Raw genomic sequence first — 18,792 nt, 5'->3', positions numbered from 1 at the left:
TCTTTGGGATCAGAATGAAAACTGACCTTTTTCAGTCCTGTGGCCACTGCTGAGTTTTCCAAAAGATATTGCTGTGATTTATGTTGTAGTATTCTGCCTATGTTTTCCTCTATAAATTGTATAGTATCCAGCATTACATTTAGGTCTTTAATCCATTTTACATTTATTTTTGTGTGTACTGTTAGATAATCTTGAAAATTATCCTCTCATACTTCCTTTACTTCTTCATGCTATGTATAGTATGATTTAGTTGCTAAGAACATGGATTATGGAACTAGATAGCCTGGGTTTGATTCCTGAGCTCCACCTTAGTATTTCTGTGAATAGATCATGGAACATCTCTGCCGTTCAATTTTTTTTAAGTGAAGTTATATGAAATGAAAATAGTGTCATAAAGGTGACATGAAATATTTGTGCTGAATAGTTGAATGGATGCAGGTGAAAAGTTATTTGTAAACAAGAGAATGTGTGCTGAGTCATTCAATCATGTCTGACTCTTTGGAATCCCATGGACTGTAGCCTGCCAGTCTCCTCTGCCCATAGAATTTTCCAGGCAAGACTACTGAAGTGTGGTGCCACTTCCTGCTCCAAGGGATCTTTCCAACCCAGGGATAGAACTTGCATCTCTTACATCCTGCATTGGCAAGCAGATTCTTTACCACTAGCACCGTGTGGTTCAGCTGGTAAAGAACTCTCCTGCCAACGCATGAGGCTTCCCTGAGAGCTCAGTTGGTAAAGAATCCACCTGCAGTGGCTCAGTTGGTAAAGAATCCGCCTGCAATGCGGGAGACCTGGGTTCAATCCTTGGGTTGGGAAGATCGCCTGGAGAAGGGACAGGCTATCCACTCCAGTATTCTGGCCTGGAGAATTCTGTGCCTGTATGAAAGTGAAAGTGAAGTCACTCAGTCCTGTCCCACTCTTTGCGATCCCATGGACTGCAACCTACTAGGCTCCTCCGTCCATGGGATTTTCTGTGCAAGAGTACTGGAGTGGGTTGATATTTCCTTCTCCAAAGGATCTTCCTGACCCGGGGATCGAACCCAGGTCTCCTGCATTGTAGGCAGATGCTTTACCATCAGAGCAACCACGGAAGTCAGACTATACAGTCATATCCTGGACCCATGGGGTCGCAAAGAGTCCGAAATCACTGAGCCAATGCATGAGACACAAGAGATGCAAGTTTGATCCCTGAGTCCGGAAGATCCCTTGGAGAAGGAAATTGTAACCCACTCCAGTATTCTTGCCTGGAGAATCCCAGGGACGGGGGAGCCTGTTGGGCTGCCGTCTCTGGGGTCGCACAGAGTTGGACATGACTGAAGCAACTTAGCAGCAGCAGCAGGAATGTAGTAGGCTACATTCCATTGGGTCACAAAAAGTCAGACATGATTGAATGCATGCGTGTACATACACACACAGAGGAAAATGAGAGATAAAGTAAGATATATGAATTTTTTCAGTTACTACTCATTTGAAAATAAAGCATCTTTTCCAAATAAGCTTAAACATTAAGATCTGTTAGATTATACACTCAGCAGAATGGTTTGTTCCAATTTCTCTGAATCTGTTTCTCTGATTTCCTCAGCTTTGCCCTTCATTGTGTATTGACTTCATCTCCAAGCTGGTTACCATCTTGATGGCCTGTATCCCTGTGTGTTCAGTAGTGTCCAGCTCTTTGCAACCCCATGGGTTGTAGCCTGCCAGACTTCTGTGTCCATGGGATTTTCCAGATAAGAATACTGTAGTGGGTTGTCATTTCCTTCTCCAGGGGATATTCCGGACCCAGGGATCAAACACTTGTCTCTTGTGTCTCCTACATTGGCAGGCGGATTCTACACCACTGTGCCACCTGGGATGGCAAAATGCACCCCAACTGCTGAATATCATATCCACACAGCATGGCATTAAGAGGGAGACACACTACCTGTTTTGTGGATCTATTTTAAAATAAAAGATACATATTTCCTCAGAAACTTCCATTAAAACACCCTTTTGCCTTAGCCCCAAATAAGTCATATATTCTTTTAACAGACCTCTGGGATTCAGCATTCTTAAGGGTTGGGATTGACGGTGCAGAAAGAATGACAAAAATTGTGGTACTCTTAGAAAAGGGTAACAAAATTAGTGCATTCAAGCCTGAAAACTGAAAATGTTGAGTAAAACAGAGGGTGACACAGGAGGTATAATATCCATCTAATTTTTGTATCTAGATTTCCTCTTGTTTGCAAAGTGTCTTAGGACATAAAGAGCTTTCTTTATGTGTATTAAATCTATTATTATTTACAGTATTAAAATTTAAACAAAGAAATTAAAATGTATTTATTAATTAATTCAAAAATAAAAATAATATTGTTACATGTTAACTTCCTGACCTGCATACAGGTTTCTCAAGAGGCAGGTCAGGTGGTCTGGTATTCCTATCTCTTTCAGAATTTTCCACAGTTTATTGTGATCCACACAGTCAAAGGCTTTGGCATAGTCAGTTAAGCAGAAATAGATGTTTTTCTGGAACTCTCTTGCTTTCGCAATGATCCAGCGGATGTTGGCAATTGATCTCTGGTTCCTCTCCCTTTTCTAAAACCAGCTTGAACATCTGGAAGTTCACGGTTCACATATTGCTGAAGCCTGGCTTGGAGAATTTTGAGCATTACTTTACTAGCGAATGAGATGAGTGCAGTTGTGTTGTAGTTTGAGCATTCTTTGGCATTGCCTTTCTTTGGGATTGGAATGGAAACTGACCTTTTCCAGTCCTGTGGCCACTGCCGAGTTTTTCAAATTTGCTGGCATATTGAGTGAAGCACTTTCACAGCATCATCTTTTAGGATTTGAAATAGCTCAATTGGAATTCCATCACCTCCACTATCTTTGTTTGTAGTGTTGCTTCCTAAGGCCCACTTGACTTCACATTCCAGGATGCCTGGCTCTAGGTGGGTGATCACACCATCATGATTATGTGGGTCGTGAAGAACTTTTTTGTATAGTGCTGTGTATTCTTGCTACCTCTTGTTAATATCTTCTGCTTCTGTTAGGTCCCTACAATTTCTGTCCTTTATTGAGCCCATATTTGCATGAAATGTTCCCTTGGTACTGGACATGAAATAACAGACTGGTTGCAAATAGGAAAAGGAGTACGTCAAGGCTATATATTGTCACCCTGCTTATTTAACTTATATGCAGAGTACATTATGAGAAATGCTGGGCTGGAAGAAGCACAAGCTTGAATCAAGATTGCCAGGAGAAATAACCTCAGATATGCATTTGACACCACTCTTATGGCAGAAAGTGAAGAAGAACTGAAGAGCCTCTTGATGAAGGTGAAAGAGGAGAGTTAAAAAGTTGGCTTAAAACTCAACATTCAGAAAACTAAGATCATGGCCTCCAGTCCCATTACTACATGGCAAATAGATGGGGAAGCAGTGGAAACAGTGTCAGAGTTTATTTTTTGGGGCTCCAAAATCACTGCAGATGGTGATTGCAACCATGAAAGTAAAGGACGCTTATTCCTTGGAAGGAAAGTTATGACCAACCTAGACAGCATATTAAAAAGCAGGGACATTAGTTTGTCAACAAATGTCCATCTAGTCAAGGCTATGGCTTTTCCAGCACTCATGTATGGATGTGAGTGTTTCACTATAAAGAAAGCTGAATGCTGAAAAATTGATGCTTTTGAACTGTGGTGTTGGAGAAGACTCTTGAGAGTCCCTTGGACTGCAAGGAGATCCAACCAGTCCATCCTAAAGGAGATTAGTCCTGGGTATTCATTGCAAGGACTGATGCTGAAGCTGAAACTCCAGTACTTTGGCCACCTGATGTGAAGAGCTGACTCATTTGAAGAGACCCCGATGCTGGGAAAGATTGAGGGCAGGAGGAGAAGGGGACGACAGAGGATGAGATGGCTGGATGGCATCACTGACTTGATGGACGTGAGTCTGAGTAAACTCCAGGAATTGGTGATGGACAGAGAGGCCTGGCCTGCTGCGATTCATGGGGTCGCAAAAAATCGGACACGGCTGAGCGACTGATCTGATCTGATCTGATCCAAAATGTGTAAGGAACTCATACAATTCAACAATAAAGTTATAAACAATTTAAAATAATAAAATTTTAAAAATTAGATATCTTTTATTGCAATCTACTTATCTATTTTTCTGTTTCTAAGAAAATCATGTTAAGATTTTGTAAAGCATATCACTGTAGATTAGAAGCTAATAAATAAAGGTAAGTTTACCTTTTACTTTATTTTCTAACACTTGGAAAAAGAAAAACCATTTAACTTTAATACAATTTTTGAGAATAAGCTTTGTTTTCCTTTAAATGGCTATCTTCCTAGTAGATCACCATTATTTGGTAGTGATACACTAGGAATACTGACATTTTGTCTAATTATAGCAATCTATGTTGAAAATGGGTTTATTTTCCATAGTCAAATATTTAAGAGCCCAGCTGAAAATTTTATTTCTTTTAAAATATTAAATATAATCCCTAAATTATTCAGCTAAACTATAAAGAAAAACTTTCATTATCATTCCCAAATTATTTAATAGTTATTTGTATCCTTACCTGTATATTTTGATGTTTGCCTTAATCAGAAAATATCAGTGGGAATTAAACTTTTATTCTCATCTTACTTTTATCATAGTCTTTAGATTTGAGAGGAGCTAGAAAAATGATTGAGTAGCTGACTACTACTGTCTGAATATTTCAGATAATTCAATAATAAGGGGTAGTATTAAAAGTAAAAAGTAGAATATTTTCCTTACCTAGATTTGTACCTTCTCATATTTGTTTTGTGGTGTTATGGCTAATAGAATTTCAGAATATAAACCTTGTTCTCTAAAACATTTGGGATTAAAAGAATGAAAATATGGCTGGCTACAAATAGGTTAGAGTCAATAATTATGTTCCTTTTAATGAAAAGTTAAAAGTTTCCACAAATCTTAAGGTATTTTTTTGGACACATCAGGATTCCTTATAAGATAATGAGGTTAAAACCGTTGCCTTCTCTAAGGTTATGAAGGTCATTTGAGCATCATCTGTTGATTATTAAATAACTGACCTCATTTAAAAATTCTCTTTATTATTCTATATAAATTTACAATGAGCATAAAAGGGTCTTGTGTTAGCTTGGCCTTTTACTGGATCAATTAGTATGGTTTATGAGTATGATTAGAATTTTGAGAGGAGACTAAAAGGTTTGGTATGTTCAGTGAAGGTCATCAAACTGAGTTGGTTTGTTCCAAAGATATTAAGAAGAGGTGACAAGAAGATAGAAGAAATATACAAAAAAGATCTTCGTGACCCAGATAACCATGATGGTGTGATCACTCACCTAGAACCAGACACCTTGGAATGTGAAGTCAAGTGGGCCTTAGGAAGCATCACTACAAACAAAGCTAGTGGAGGTGATGGAATAACAGTTGAGCTATTTTAAATTCTAAAAGATAATGCTGTGAAAGTGCTGCACTCAATATGCCAGCAAAATTGGAAAACTGGGCAATGGAATTGGAATTATGGAATTCCAAAATTGGAAATTTTGGGCAATGCCATAAAATGTTTAAACTACTGCACAATTGCACTCATCTCACTAGCAAAGTAATGCTCAAAATTCTCCATGCCAAGCTTCAACAGTACATAAAATGTGAACTTCCAGATGTTCAAGCTGGATTTAGAAAAGGCAGAGGAACCACAGATCAAATTGCTGACATCTGTTGGATCATAGAAAAAGCAAGAGAATTCCAGAAGAACATCTACTTCTGCTTTATTGACATTTGACTGTGTAGATCACAACAAATTATGGAAAATTCTGAAAGAGATGGGAATACCAGACCACCTTACCTGCCTCCTGAGAAATCTGGATGCACGTAAAGAAGCAACAGTTAGAACCAGACATGGAAAAATGGACTGGTTCCAAATTGGGAAAGGAGTATGACAAGGCTGTGTATTGTCACCCTGCTTATTTAACTTCTATGCAGAATACATCATGTGATATGCTGGGCTGGATGAAGCACAAGCTGGAATCAAGTTTGCTGGGAGAAATGTCAATAACTGCAGATGTGCAGATGACACCACCCTTATGGCAGAAAGCAAAGAGGAACTAAAGAGCCTCTTGATGAAGGTGAAAGAGGAAAATGAAAAAGCTGGCTTAAAACTCAACTTTCAAAAAACTAAGATGATGGCATTGGTCCCATCAGTTCATGGCAAATAGATGGGGAAACAATGGAAACAGTGACAGACTTTATTTTCTTGGGATCTAAAATCACTGCAGATTGTGACTGCAGGCATGAAACTAAAAGGCATGCTCCTTGGAAGAAAAGCTGTGACCAACCTAAACAGCATATTAAAAAGCAGAGACATCACTTTGGTGACAAAGGTCCATTTAGTCAAAGCTATGCTTTTTCCAGTAGTCATGTGTGTATGTGAGAGCTGGACCATGAAGAAAGCTGAGCGCTCAAGAACTGATGCTTTTGAACTGTGGTGTTGGAGAAGACTCTTGAGAATCCCTTGGTCTGCAAGGAGATCAAAAGAGTCAATCTTTTGACTCTTTTGACTCTAAAGGAAATCAGTACTGAATATTCATTGGAGGGACTGATGCTGAAGCTGAAGCTCCAATAATTTGGCCATCTGATGCGAAGAACTGATTCACTGGAAAAGACCCTGATGCTGGGAAAGGTTGAAGGCAGGAGGAAATGAGACGACAGAGAATGAAGTGGTTGGATGGCATCACTGGCTGGATGGACATGAGTTTGAGCAAAGTCTGGGAGTTGGTGATGGACAGTTAAGCCTGGCATGCTCCATCCATGGAGTTGCAAAGACACGGACACGACTGAGTGACTGAACTGAACTGAATGTCTTATAACTACCTCGCTGAAAACCCATTATTTAGTCCTACATATGAATTACTGAGATGGTTCTCCTTTCTTTTTATGTTTACCCAGCTGCCTTTATGTTTCTTATTCTGTTTCCCCCCTTCATTCCATTAATCACTCTTTGATATACTACATATTTATTTATTAGTTCATCTGTAATAGATTACTCCACCCACCTTACCCCTCACCCACCATTAGCAGGTAGGCTAATGTGGGAAGAGAATCTGTGTTACATTCATTCCTGTATTTTCAACAGCTTGAATAATAAATGGCTGTTTGTAGTGCTCACCAAATACCTGTCAGATGAAAGAAAAAAAATTATTCACCAACTTAAGAGCTTGAAATGTTCTTTAATTCATTTTCAAACCAAATCATTTCTCCTTCTTGGTATTCTAGATGTTCTACAGTGTCTCTGTATCTTGACTACAGCCTTGATTTTTTCCTGTCACCTCAGGACACTTGGCCATGTCACCCCTTCACTGTTCATTTGTGCACCTGCTTCATTAATTTACTCACAATGTTTCCCTCACCAAAACCACCTTCTCTCTTTGCTTACCTTAGTCCTACTCATCCTTAATTGCAGATCAGATCTCCATTAGGACATTCCTAAGCCATATGTGTCATCCTTGCACAGGGTCATACTAATCTCTATATCATTCCAATTTTTGCATATGTGCTGCTGAAGCGAGCACCATATCCAAGTCATTTAAATTGATTTTGTCTTTTCTTGATACACATGGTGCTGCTTTTATAATTAATTTGCGACTTTATCAAGTGTGACTTTATGTGTCTTGATTATAAAAGCCTTGGCTGCTGCGGCTGCATAGTCACTCAGTTGTGTCCAACTTTTTGTGACCCCATGGACTGTAGCCCACCAGGCTCCCCTGCCTGTGGAATTTCCCAGGCAAGAACACTGGAGTAGTTACCATTTCCTCCTTCAAGGGATCTTCCTTATCCAGAGATCAAACCCTCATTCCTTGTGTCTCCTGCAAAAATATTGGCTAAGTATCCTTAAATCACTGATCATGCCATATGTATTTTGAGCTCCTAACAGTTCACTAAGGTAGATCCTCAGTACATGCTCCATTGATATTTAAACTTTTACTTCTGTTTTATCCTTAATCAATTACTTAAAATATACAGGATATTGGAAGAGATGATAGGTTGAGTGAACACATGATGTGAGCATGGTAGGGATAAGAAGTTCTTAGGTTTTAGAAATGGCTCCTGACAAGAAGCTCATAATCTAAGTGGGGAGTTACATTGCTAACTAGCAAGCAGTTCAGGCTGTGAATGAATGTGCTATTTAAAAATATTGCAAAGGAAGTGAATGTGACCTAGGGGAAAAAGATTTCTCATTGTAAGCATCATTTCAGATGAACCTTGCAGGATAAGTAGGTTTATAATAAGCCATCTTCATGAGGAAAAGCAGCAGCCTAATGGAAGCAAATGATAAAATCCCTGAAACTCAAAAACACAAGACCTGCTTTTAAAAAGAATGTTAAGCTAGGGTGATTGAAGCTTACTTATGCATGATATTGGAGACACTTACAGATAATGTAAAAGGATTAGGAAAATAGACTGAAAACTGATTTATTTGATTCTTTCCCTGCCAATTCACAGAACTCTCTCACAGTAAGGTCACAACCAATGATGAATACCAACTCCAAAGGACATCTAATTATCTTCCTAAACAAGCTGTGGTATTTGGTGCTGTTGAAAGTCTTTGTCTCTGGTTTTGTGTTAATGTTCACTTTTTCTGTCTTCCTTACTGTTCCATCTCAGTCTTGTATGCTGGTTTGTATTTCTCTTTTTTGCCTTTAATAGTGCTTGTATTCTCCTTGGTTCTATACTTGACCTTTCTCTTCTATCATTCTAGAATTTCCACTAGATTAACTCATCAAATTATGTATTTCAACTATGTCCTATCTTATGGTGACTTTACTAGAGGACAGTTCCAAGACACTTTTGGTGTACATTCATATCAAGAAAATAATTGGGAGTACATTCCTATTACATTCATTTATACCTACTAATAGGTAAATGTGTGTGTGTGTGTTCAATTGCTAAGTTGTGTTTGACTCTTTGCAACCCCATGGACTGTAGTCCACCAGGCTCCTCTGTCCTTGGGATTTCCCAGGGAAGAATACTGGACTGGGTTGTCATTTCCTTCTCCAGGGATTTTCCTGACCCAGGGATCAAACCCACATCCCTACATTGGCAGGATGGTTCTTTACTACTGAACCACCAGGGAAGTCCCTATAGGTAAATGTACCACTATGCTAAAATGTTATATATATCATAAAACATGAAATATAGATAGAAAAGAATATTACTCAAATAATTGGTATTATAATTTTCATGTATAATGCTATAAAAATTGTTACTCCCACTAACACTATTGTTAATTAAATAATAGTTACAGAAATATAGTAATATACAGTGTATTGTTTAAGTCTGAGGGTTGCAATATAACAAGCACTTGTTTGAATTTATTTCCAAACATTTCTTAATGTCTGACATAGTGTGAAAGATCCTACACAGAGACACGTCTGCCCAAATGGAGAATGCAAGTTTTGATTGGGTCCCCAAACAGGAAAGGGCCCTTTGACAGGTCAAGGTGTAGGGTTAAACAGCCTTGTTATTTGGGCCCAATGACTCAGCAGACCAATGGTATTAGAGACGTCGGAGGTGAGAAGAGATGTAGAGTGAGTGGAATGTTTATGGGAAAGTTTAATAGAAGAACTGCTTATGGTTTTTGAGCAAGGCCTTGTTGACTGCAGCAAAGAATTATAAACTATTAAAAAAAAAAAAAAAACTACCCTAAGAGCTTTTTACTTTGGGACATAATGTGACCAAGAGGCCAGAATATGAGCTAGAATTTATCAGATAAAAAAGTACAAGGTTGAGTGTGCCCAGGAGCTATTCATCAGATGACAAAGTATCTAGACTGAACAGGGCTAGATAACACAATAAGACACAGAAGTAGGTGATCCAGTATTTCTTGTTGTCTACCATCATTGCACTGACATCTTTTATTCGACACACAGATTTGGCCTCAGAAGGCCAAGTTAGTTCTTGGATAGTCAGCTTTGTATATTGATGTCATAATGTATTGCTACTGAAATATAGCTCTACCTTGGGTGACCTTCCATCAACAGGGGAAAATCCTGTTAGATCGTGCGACTGATCATCTATTTTCATTATGTATATGTGTTTAAAAAAATTTTTTTTAATTGGAGTATAGTTGCTTTACAATGAAGTTTTAATTTCTGCCATATAGCAAAGTGAGTCAGTTATATGTATACATATATTCCCTCTTTGTCACCACAGAGCACCCAATAGAGTTCACTGTGCTATACTGTAGGTTCTTATTACTCATCTATTGTATACATAGTAGTATATGTGTGTCAATCTCAATCTCCCAGTTCATCCCACCTCCCTGTTTCCCCCCACCCCTTGGTGTCCATACATTTGTTGTCTATCTCTGTGTCTCTGTTTCTGCTTTGCATATGGGTACATCTCTACCATTTTTCTAGAACCATGAACGGAGGAGCCTGGTAGGCTGCAGTCCATGGGGTCCCTAAGAGTCAGACACGACTGAGCGACTTCACTTTCACTTTTCACTTTCACTTTTCACTTTCACGCATTGGAGAAGGAAAGGGCAACCCACTCCAGTGTTCTTGTCTGGAGAATCCCAGGGACGGGGGAGCCTGGTGGGCTGCCGTCCATGGGGTCACACAGAGTTGGACATGACTGAAGCGACTTAGCAGCAGCAGCAGCATTAATATATGGTATTTGTTTTTTTTTTTCTGTTTCTGACTTACTTTACTTTGTATTACAGTTTCTTGGTCCATCCACATCTCAGCACATGGCACAATTTCGTTCATTTTATGGCTGAGTAATATTCCATTCTATATATGTGCCACATCCTCTTAATCTATTCCACACTCCATGTTGATGAATGTGCTGGAACAAATTTATTTCTATGTCCAAGAAACTTAGACAGAGTCCCTACATATTTTTCAGAAATTAACTGAGATAGATTGCAGATCTAAATGTAAAACTTAAAAGTATAAACCTTCTAGGAGAAAACATGGGAAAATATTTAGGTTGGATAATTAGGAAAATTTTTAATGTGAACTTCATATTGCTAAGTCACTTCATTGCTAAGTCACTTCGTGTCCGACTCTGTGCGACCCCATAGACGGCAGCCACCAGGCTCCCCCGTCCCTGGGATTCTCCAGGCAAGAACACTGGAGTGGGTTGCCATTTCCTTCTCCAATGCATGAAAGTGAAAAGTGAAAGGGAAGTCGCTCAGTCGTGTCCGACTCTTAGCGACCCCATGGACTGCAGCCTACCAGGCTCCTCCATCCATGGGATTTTCCAGGCAAGGGTACTGGAGTGGGGTGCCATCGCCTTCTCCGGAACTTCATATTAGGTGATGTTAAATTTCTTGATGATAATAATGATGTTATGACTGTGAACTGGTGGATAAAGTGTCATAATGTCATCATACACATTTGTATTTGTATATATACATGAAATAAACACACATACACATTTGGACACAGGCAAATGTGGTAAAATGATAACACTTGTTTAATGGTGTTTAAAAAATCCATGCACATTAATTGTGTGATTCTCTCAAGTTTTCCATAGATGTGAAAATTTTCAAAATAGAGTTAGAGGAAAATGTCATTGATTCACATATTTCTTGAATATCTTCCCTATTTCTCTGCCCCTTAACAAGTTAGCTACTTGAAAGTTATCTTCTCATGCTACTTTGACTTTTTTATCCTATGTATAGTATGACTTAGTTGTTAAGAACATGGATTAAGGAGCAAAATAGACTGAGTTTGATTCTTCAGCTTCATCTTAATATTTCTTTGGACAAATTATGAAGCCTCTTTTTTAAGGTGGAATTATAGGAAATTAAAATAATGTAATGAAAGTAAAAGACTTATAGATCTGCTTAATAGTTAAGTATATACTATTGAAAAGTTATTTGTAAGCTAAAAGATGTATGAGGATTAATTTAAAATAAGATACAAAAATGGGAGATAAGGCAAGAGGCACGAATATATCAGGTAGTATTTATTCTGTTGTAAATAAAGCATCTTTTCTAATCAAGCTTGACAAGTAAGGATATCTGTTTGATTATGCAACCAGAGGGAAGGTTTATTCCAGTGACTCTATTTCTGTGTGATTTTTTTGGCTATGCCCCCTTTTCTATTTTGACTTCCTCTCTAGGCTGGCTTACCTCTTGATGGCAAATGGACATTTACTGTGCCAGATATTATATGCATGTTCTATGACATTCAGAGGGAGAAACATCATATGTTTTGTGGATTTCTTTTCAAATATAGGATACACAATTGCCTGAAAATTCCAGAAAATTATTTCTTTTGTCTCATTGACCCTAAGTAAGTTACAGGTTCTTCCCTTACAGACCTCTGGGATTCAGTGTTGCTAAGGATGGGCAAGGGTATTACAGAAATATGCAACAATATCATGGTGCCCTTAGAAATGGCAAACATAAATCAATGCATGCAAGTCTAGCAACTAAAAATAGCCACTGAAATAGAAGGTAATATTGGAAGTACAACATCCATCTAATTCGGAGCTTCTCAAAATTTTTGATATCTGTATTCCTTTTAGCTTGTAAAATATGTTAGGAACCTAAAGAACTTTGTTTATGCGAATTATATCTGTCAGTATTTACAATGTAAGAAAGTGAAATTAATAATTTAAAAGGTATTCATTAATTCATCCAAAAATAAAAATGAGAATATTACACTTTTACTTATATAATTATATTAAAACCATATTGAAAGAAAAATGTTAATTGAATGGCCAAATGTGTCAGACTTCTTATTAAGAATTGGTGGTATGAAATAATTTATGACATGTTTGATACAGGAAAAAGATAGGCTTTCATTTTGTTGTCTAACAAGTACAATTTAATATATAGAATATTCTCTACTTTTAAAGCATTTCCCAGATTCAGTTCTCCTCATCTAATACATGAATTATTGAAATTAGTCTTCTTGCTTCAGGTCCCTTTCCAGTCTGTCACATGATCAGGTTTATAAAATGTAAAGTTATTAATATATCACTCTGCTCTAGGAAGCCTTTAGTATCTGATGCCTCTAAAACAGATTTGGATTCCTCTGAATCTGAAGGAATTCCTTAAATTTAAGCTTCTCAGTAACCTTATCCACTTCCACCTTCTCATATTTATCAACAGCTCAACCAATAGTTTTGTAGGCTTTCTGACTCTGTTACATTGTTCAACTCCCTGATCCCATTCCCTGTGCCACACTCATTTCCATAAACATTGACTGGTCATACCCATTGCTGTTTTTTTCCAAATATTAAAATTCCCCTGCTTTATTTATTTTTTTTTATCCCCTGCTTTACTTTAAAGTGCAATTATTTCTGATGCTACTTAAGAACTAAATGTCCCAACTACAAGGATCTCCACTTTCTGAACTTCCAAGTATGTAGCAAAAGGTTTTGTTGACCCAAATTCTACTTTACTCCAATGATTTGGATGAACTTGGGTAAACACCACAATATTTCAAAGTATGAGATTTTTACTGAGGAAAACATGAAAAGCCATGTCTGTATATATGAAATGTCTAGCTTAGTGCCCAGCAGACAATAGGTTCTCAGGGAATTATTTTTTCTATCACATTTGCACTGTAAGGATCAATAAATATTTTTGTTTATTTAAATTTTTGCTACTTTCTCTCTCATTTATGTTTCAATAGCACCTTCACCTTTTGTTAATGCTGTGTATATATCAATCCTTTACATTGGATCAGTCCAGGTTAGTGTTATTCCCAATAACAAGCAAGGGAAGTAAGAAAGAGAAAATAAAACTTCTTTTTAAAAATAATTGTGTTCATAAATTACACAGTCATATATGTAATGAACAATCAAACTACATGAAAATGTAAAATTCATACATTTATCAGTATAAATAGCATGATTTTCACTACAGATTGATAAACCATTAATGTATTCAGATACTCTATTTTGGAGAAGTTGAGAGAAGATTTACCAACACTAAAGAGAAAACTGTTCCTGATTAGAGAATACATGCTCTGCTTGAATTCGTGGTGAAGCATAATCTCTTGAACAAATTCAAAACTGAAATTCAAATTCAAACATACTATTTACTTCTGTTATACAGTGTTGCTTAACATGGGATTGATATTTAAAAACTTGGAATATGAGGGCTTTGTAAGATTATGCCTTAGGATTCCAGCAGCATGCCAACAGTATTAAATGGAGGGGACCTTCCTATATAGTTACTTCTATTCCTTACCTTTGTTGGATTTGTTGAAAATTGTAATTCATTATACTCTGAAGTAATAGTTACTATTGTGACTAAATTCATCCTGACACAATTTGTGGTCTCAAGAATAATTATTTACCCTTGATAGAACCTGGTAGCTTAGATTTTGGAATATATTTTAGCAGAATCTCTCTCCTCACTGAACTTGCTTATTTGATTGATATACCATAATGTTTTAGTAATTCAGTATTTTATATAAAGAGGCTATTTTCTACTTTCTCAGTATTGCTTGATTTTGAAAATAAAGTTTTATCAAATTAAAATCAATTGTCCATATGGAATGATATTTTAGAATGTTATGTTTTCTTCATAATTTTTTTCATAACATTTATTACTTCCTTATTTCTTAGACTATAAATGAAAGGATTTAACAAAGGAATAACTAGTGTATAAAAAATAACAAGAGGTATATCTTTATCTTTGTCATTAACTGAATTTGGTCTAATATACATGAAGAGAAGAGAACCATAGAATATTGAGACAGAGACGAAGTGGGATGCACAAGTAGATAAGGCTTTACCTTTTCCTTTTTTGGATTTCATTTTAAAAATCGTGAAAAGGATGAAAAGATAAGAGATTATTACTATGATAATAGAGAATACTTGAACTGACCCTGAAAAGATGAATATCATCAATTCATTGATATAAGGGTCAGCACAGGAGAGTCTATATAATGGAAGAACATCACAAAAAAAGTGATTGATTTGATGAGATCTACAGAAAGTTAACCTAAACAAAAGTCCAATGTGAATCATGGAATGCAGGTTTCCAGCTATGTAGGCCCCTGTGGTCATAGTGTGGTACTGCAGTGGTTTGCAGATGGCCACATAGCGATCATAGGCCATTGCTGCCAGGAGAAAGCAATCTGCAGTTTCAGCAAGGCAGAGAAAATAAAATTGTGCCATACATTCATAGAGGGAAATCATTCTGTCTTTTGAAAAGAAGTTCTGTAGCATCTTAGGGGTAATGGCACAAGAACAACAGGAATCCATCAGAGCAAGATTCCCCAGGAAGATGTACATTGGTGTGTGAAGACGATGCTCTGTAACTATCAATGCCACCAGGCCAAGATTTCCCACCATGGTGATCAGATAGATGGTAAAGAACACCAGAAACAGAAGGGTCTTCAGCTCTGGATGAACTGTAAATCCTATGAGGATAAATTCAGTTGTCAAGGAGAGGTTATCCTCCGTCATCTCTACTGTTGTCTGTTGAGATAGGAATTATGGAGAGATAAGATTCCAATTTAGAATGTGTATATATATATAAAAAAGAATGTGTATAACTTTCCTTTTAATATATATATATTTTTTTTAATAAGGAGAAAGCTTCTCTTGCTGTCTTGTGAATACAAGGACACAAACTTCTAGGGAATATTCATCTCCATAACATGTCAGCGTCTATGACCTCAACTCTGAAACTCAAAATTCACATGACTATTTGGTAATCACAGGGGAGATGCTAACAGTGGGAAAAGTTTGTCTTTATGAATTTATGGAAATATGGTGTACAAACTAGGTACTCATCTTTGCTTCATTTTGCCCATAAAATTTGTTTCAGTTTTTGTATTAAAGTTTTTAAAAAATGAATTTAAAATTACTTTTTCTATATATAGAAACTTTTAAAAATTAAATTTTCATAAACTCTCCCAGTGGAATAAACATTTTAAAATAGCATGGAATAGATATGTTAATTTATGTCTTAAGAATTGTTTGAAGATTACTAAGGATTATTGAGAGTACTGTTCAGTTTTAAAGAAAGTAAACTCAGAAAGCTAAGGAGTAAAATAAGAATTGATTATCACCTCTGTATCTGTTTTCTCAGTGTCATACCCATTTTCATAAACACTGACTGTCCGTGCCATTATTTCTATTTCTAAGACATCTGCATCCTTTTCTCCTTCATCTAAAGCATGGTTTGTATATCAGATCAGATATACTATTATTTAATAAAGTTAACCAGATACCCCTGATCACACTAATTTTCACTTTCTGGACTCTCCATCATGTCTTGTATACCCAACACAATCTTTGATAACATATCTAATTGACATTGCATTTTTCATAAATGTGTACAGTTTACTTACTGTATAGTAGACATTTTGAGGTTAGCTGTAACTTATACTTCTTATAGCAGCTGTACAGTGCAAAAGGAGAAAGAACAGTATTGATTCTAGTCCTACTTCCCTCCCAGTGATCTGGGATGGGTGAACTTGTTTTCCAGGTCCTACCACTGATCCTTAATAACTTCTTTGGTGGTCCTTACAGTGATCCTTAGTAAACTCTTCTGCAGGTTGAGAAGATTCTACAAGGAGAATTATTCAAAACTCATCACCTAAAAATTAAGATTAATATCTAAAGTATGTGAAAACTCATACAGCTCAATAATAAAAGTATAGACGTTCAGATTAAAAAATGGGCTGAGGAACTACCAAGATAATCTTACAAAAGACATCCAAATGATCAACAGACACATGAAAAGATGGACAACATCACTAATCATTAGAGAAATGCCAATCAAAAACCATGAGATATTATCTCACACATTTCAGAATGCCTATCATCAAGAAGATGAGAGATAACAACTGTTGCCTAAACTGTGGAGAACAGAGAATGTGGCAAGAAGTCTGTTGGTGGAAATGTAAATTGGTTCAGCCACTATGGATGCCAGCATGGTGTTTCCTCAAATAATTTAAAATAGAACTACCATGTAATCCCACAATTGTGCTTCTGTATATATACTCAAAGAAAATGAAAACAAATTATGAAAGGGATATATGCAGTCTTGTATTTATAGCAGCATTAGTTACAGTAGCTAAAATACAGAAACATCTGTGTATCTGTCTAAGGATGAATGGATAGAAGTGAAAGGACATTCAGACATGAGAAAGAAGGATATCCTTCCATTTTACAGCATCGTGGATTGACCTTGGGGACATTGTGCCACGTTATATAAGTCAGAGAAAGACAAAAACTGTAAGACATAGCTGAAACGTGCATCTAAAAAAGCCAAACATGAAAACAGAGTAAAATAGTGGTTACCAGGGACTCTGGGAGATGAGGAAACAGGAAAGGTATTCTTTATTGGTACAAACTTGAAATTAACAGATAAGATCTAGTACACACTATAGTGAATATAAACAATATTTTACTATAATCATCTAAACTGCCAAGAGACTAGATCTCAATTATTTCTGCCACAAAAATGAAAATTATGTGACGTTATAGAGAGCTAACATTCTGCAAATGCAATCAATTACTAGTTTTTCAAATCAACATGTTATAAGCATTAAACTTACACAATGTATGTCAAATATATTTCAATTATATATATATAAAATAAGAACTTTTAGGTATCTTTTATCTGAGTTGACTCATCTATTTTATATATATAAAATAAGAACTTTTTAGGTATCTTTTATCTGGGTTGACTCATCTATTTTTTTTTTTTTTTTTTGCTTCTAAAAATTTATACAAGATTTTCTGAAGTATATCACAATAGATTCAAAGTTAATAAAATAAACTTTATGCTTTAGTTTTCTAACATTTAGAAAAAGAGAAATTTCTTTAAGCCTTAATATAGTTTTTGAGAACAAATTTTTATTTCCTTTAGATGGCTATCTTCTACCATTATTTAGTGATCCACTAGAAATATTGACTGATATCTAATCAAATTAATTCTATGTTTTTTTAAAAAATGGGTTTATTTTTTCCATAATCAAGTATTAAAGAACTCAGCTGAAAAATCTTTGTTGTAAAATATTAAATATTAGCTGTTGGATTATTGAGCTAAGCTAGCAAAATATTCAGTGCAAGTTCCTAAATTATTTAACAATCACTTTCTGTCTTTACCTGTGTATTTTTAAAAAATTTAACTGACAAAAAAGGTCAGGGTACTTTACAGTTTGAATATCATTCTAGTTTTTCCATAGCCTTCAGTTTGGGGAAGAGGTAAAAAGATAACTGAGTAATTGAAATCTAATAACAACAAAATACTTTAGATAAATAAGTATTAAGGGGTACTAATATTAAAAATAAATTAGAGTACTTCTCTTACCTAAATTTCACAGCAGAAGGTTTTGCAGCATTTCATGTTTCCCTTGTGATCTTGGATCTCATAGAATTTCAGAATATAAACATTAGTCTCTTAAAACTTTTGGGATTAAAAGAATGAAAATATGGGCAAATACAAATAGGTCAGAGTCAATAATTATGTTCCTTACATTACAAAGTAAAATTTTCCATCAAATCCTAAGGGATTTCCCCACAGTGACACCAGTATATTTCCATATGGAGATTCAGTCACCAACACACATCAGGATGACCTGTGAAATAATGAGATTAAAACAGTTTACTTTCATTAAGGTCACTAAGGTTATTTGATCATTACCCATTGATTAATATGTAACTGATCTCATTTTAAAATTCTGTTTATTATTCTGCTTAAATGCAATATGAGCAAGAAAGCGTCTCGTGTTGGCTTGACCTTTTTTTACTTGAGGAATTAATATGGTTTATGAAAGATGATTAGAATTTTGAGAGGAGACTAGAAGATGTGGTAGTT

The 18,792-nt window shown here is 36.1% G+C and overlaps 1 protein-coding gene and 1 non-coding gene across 2 annotated transcripts; both read right to left on the bottom strand.

Moving 5' to 3' along the window:
- Positions 1-7,452: 7,452 nt before the first annotated feature.
- On the bottom strand, positions 7,453-7,555 carry LOC113899480. Its single transcript, XR_003512917.1, has one exon. It is a non-coding gene; the product is annotated as a U6 spliceosomal RNA (small nuclear RNA).
- A 5,633-nt stretch (positions 7,556-13,188) lies between these two features.
- On the bottom strand, positions 13,189-15,425 carry LOC113897626 (olfactory receptor 5K1-like). The gene is made up of 2 exons (XM_027550453.1): positions 14,537-15,425; positions 13,189-13,250 (listed from the first exon to the last, which is right to left on the bottom strand). Exons 1-2 carry the CDS (start codon positions 15,423-15,425, stop codon positions 13,189-13,191), a joined length of 951 nt encoding a protein of 316 aa, XP_027406254.1.
- Between the last annotated feature and the right edge of the window lie 3,367 nt (positions 15,426-18,792).

This window comes from Bos indicus x Bos taurus, chromosome 1, assembly GCF_003369695.1.
Source record: "Bos indicus x Bos taurus breed Angus x Brahman F1 hybrid chromosome 1, Bos_hybrid_MaternalHap_v2.0, whole genome shotgun sequence".
In the NCBI taxonomy this organism is placed as follows: domain Eukaryota; kingdom Metazoa; phylum Chordata; class Mammalia; order Artiodactyla; family Bovidae; genus Bos; species Bos indicus x Bos taurus.
This window is presented reverse-complemented; position numbering and strand designations above follow the sequence as displayed.

Bases quoted from the DNA above. Each gene is read 5' to 3' on its own strand.
- LOC113897626 (XM_027550453.1), bottom strand. From the start codon at position 15,425: ATGACGGAGGATAACCTCTCCTTGACAACTGAATTTATCCTCATAGGA. The intron at 13,251-14,536 runs AGAAAACATAAC...AAATAAAGCAGG, and splicing joins TGTTATGAAAAAAATTATGA to GGAATTTTAATATTTGGAAA.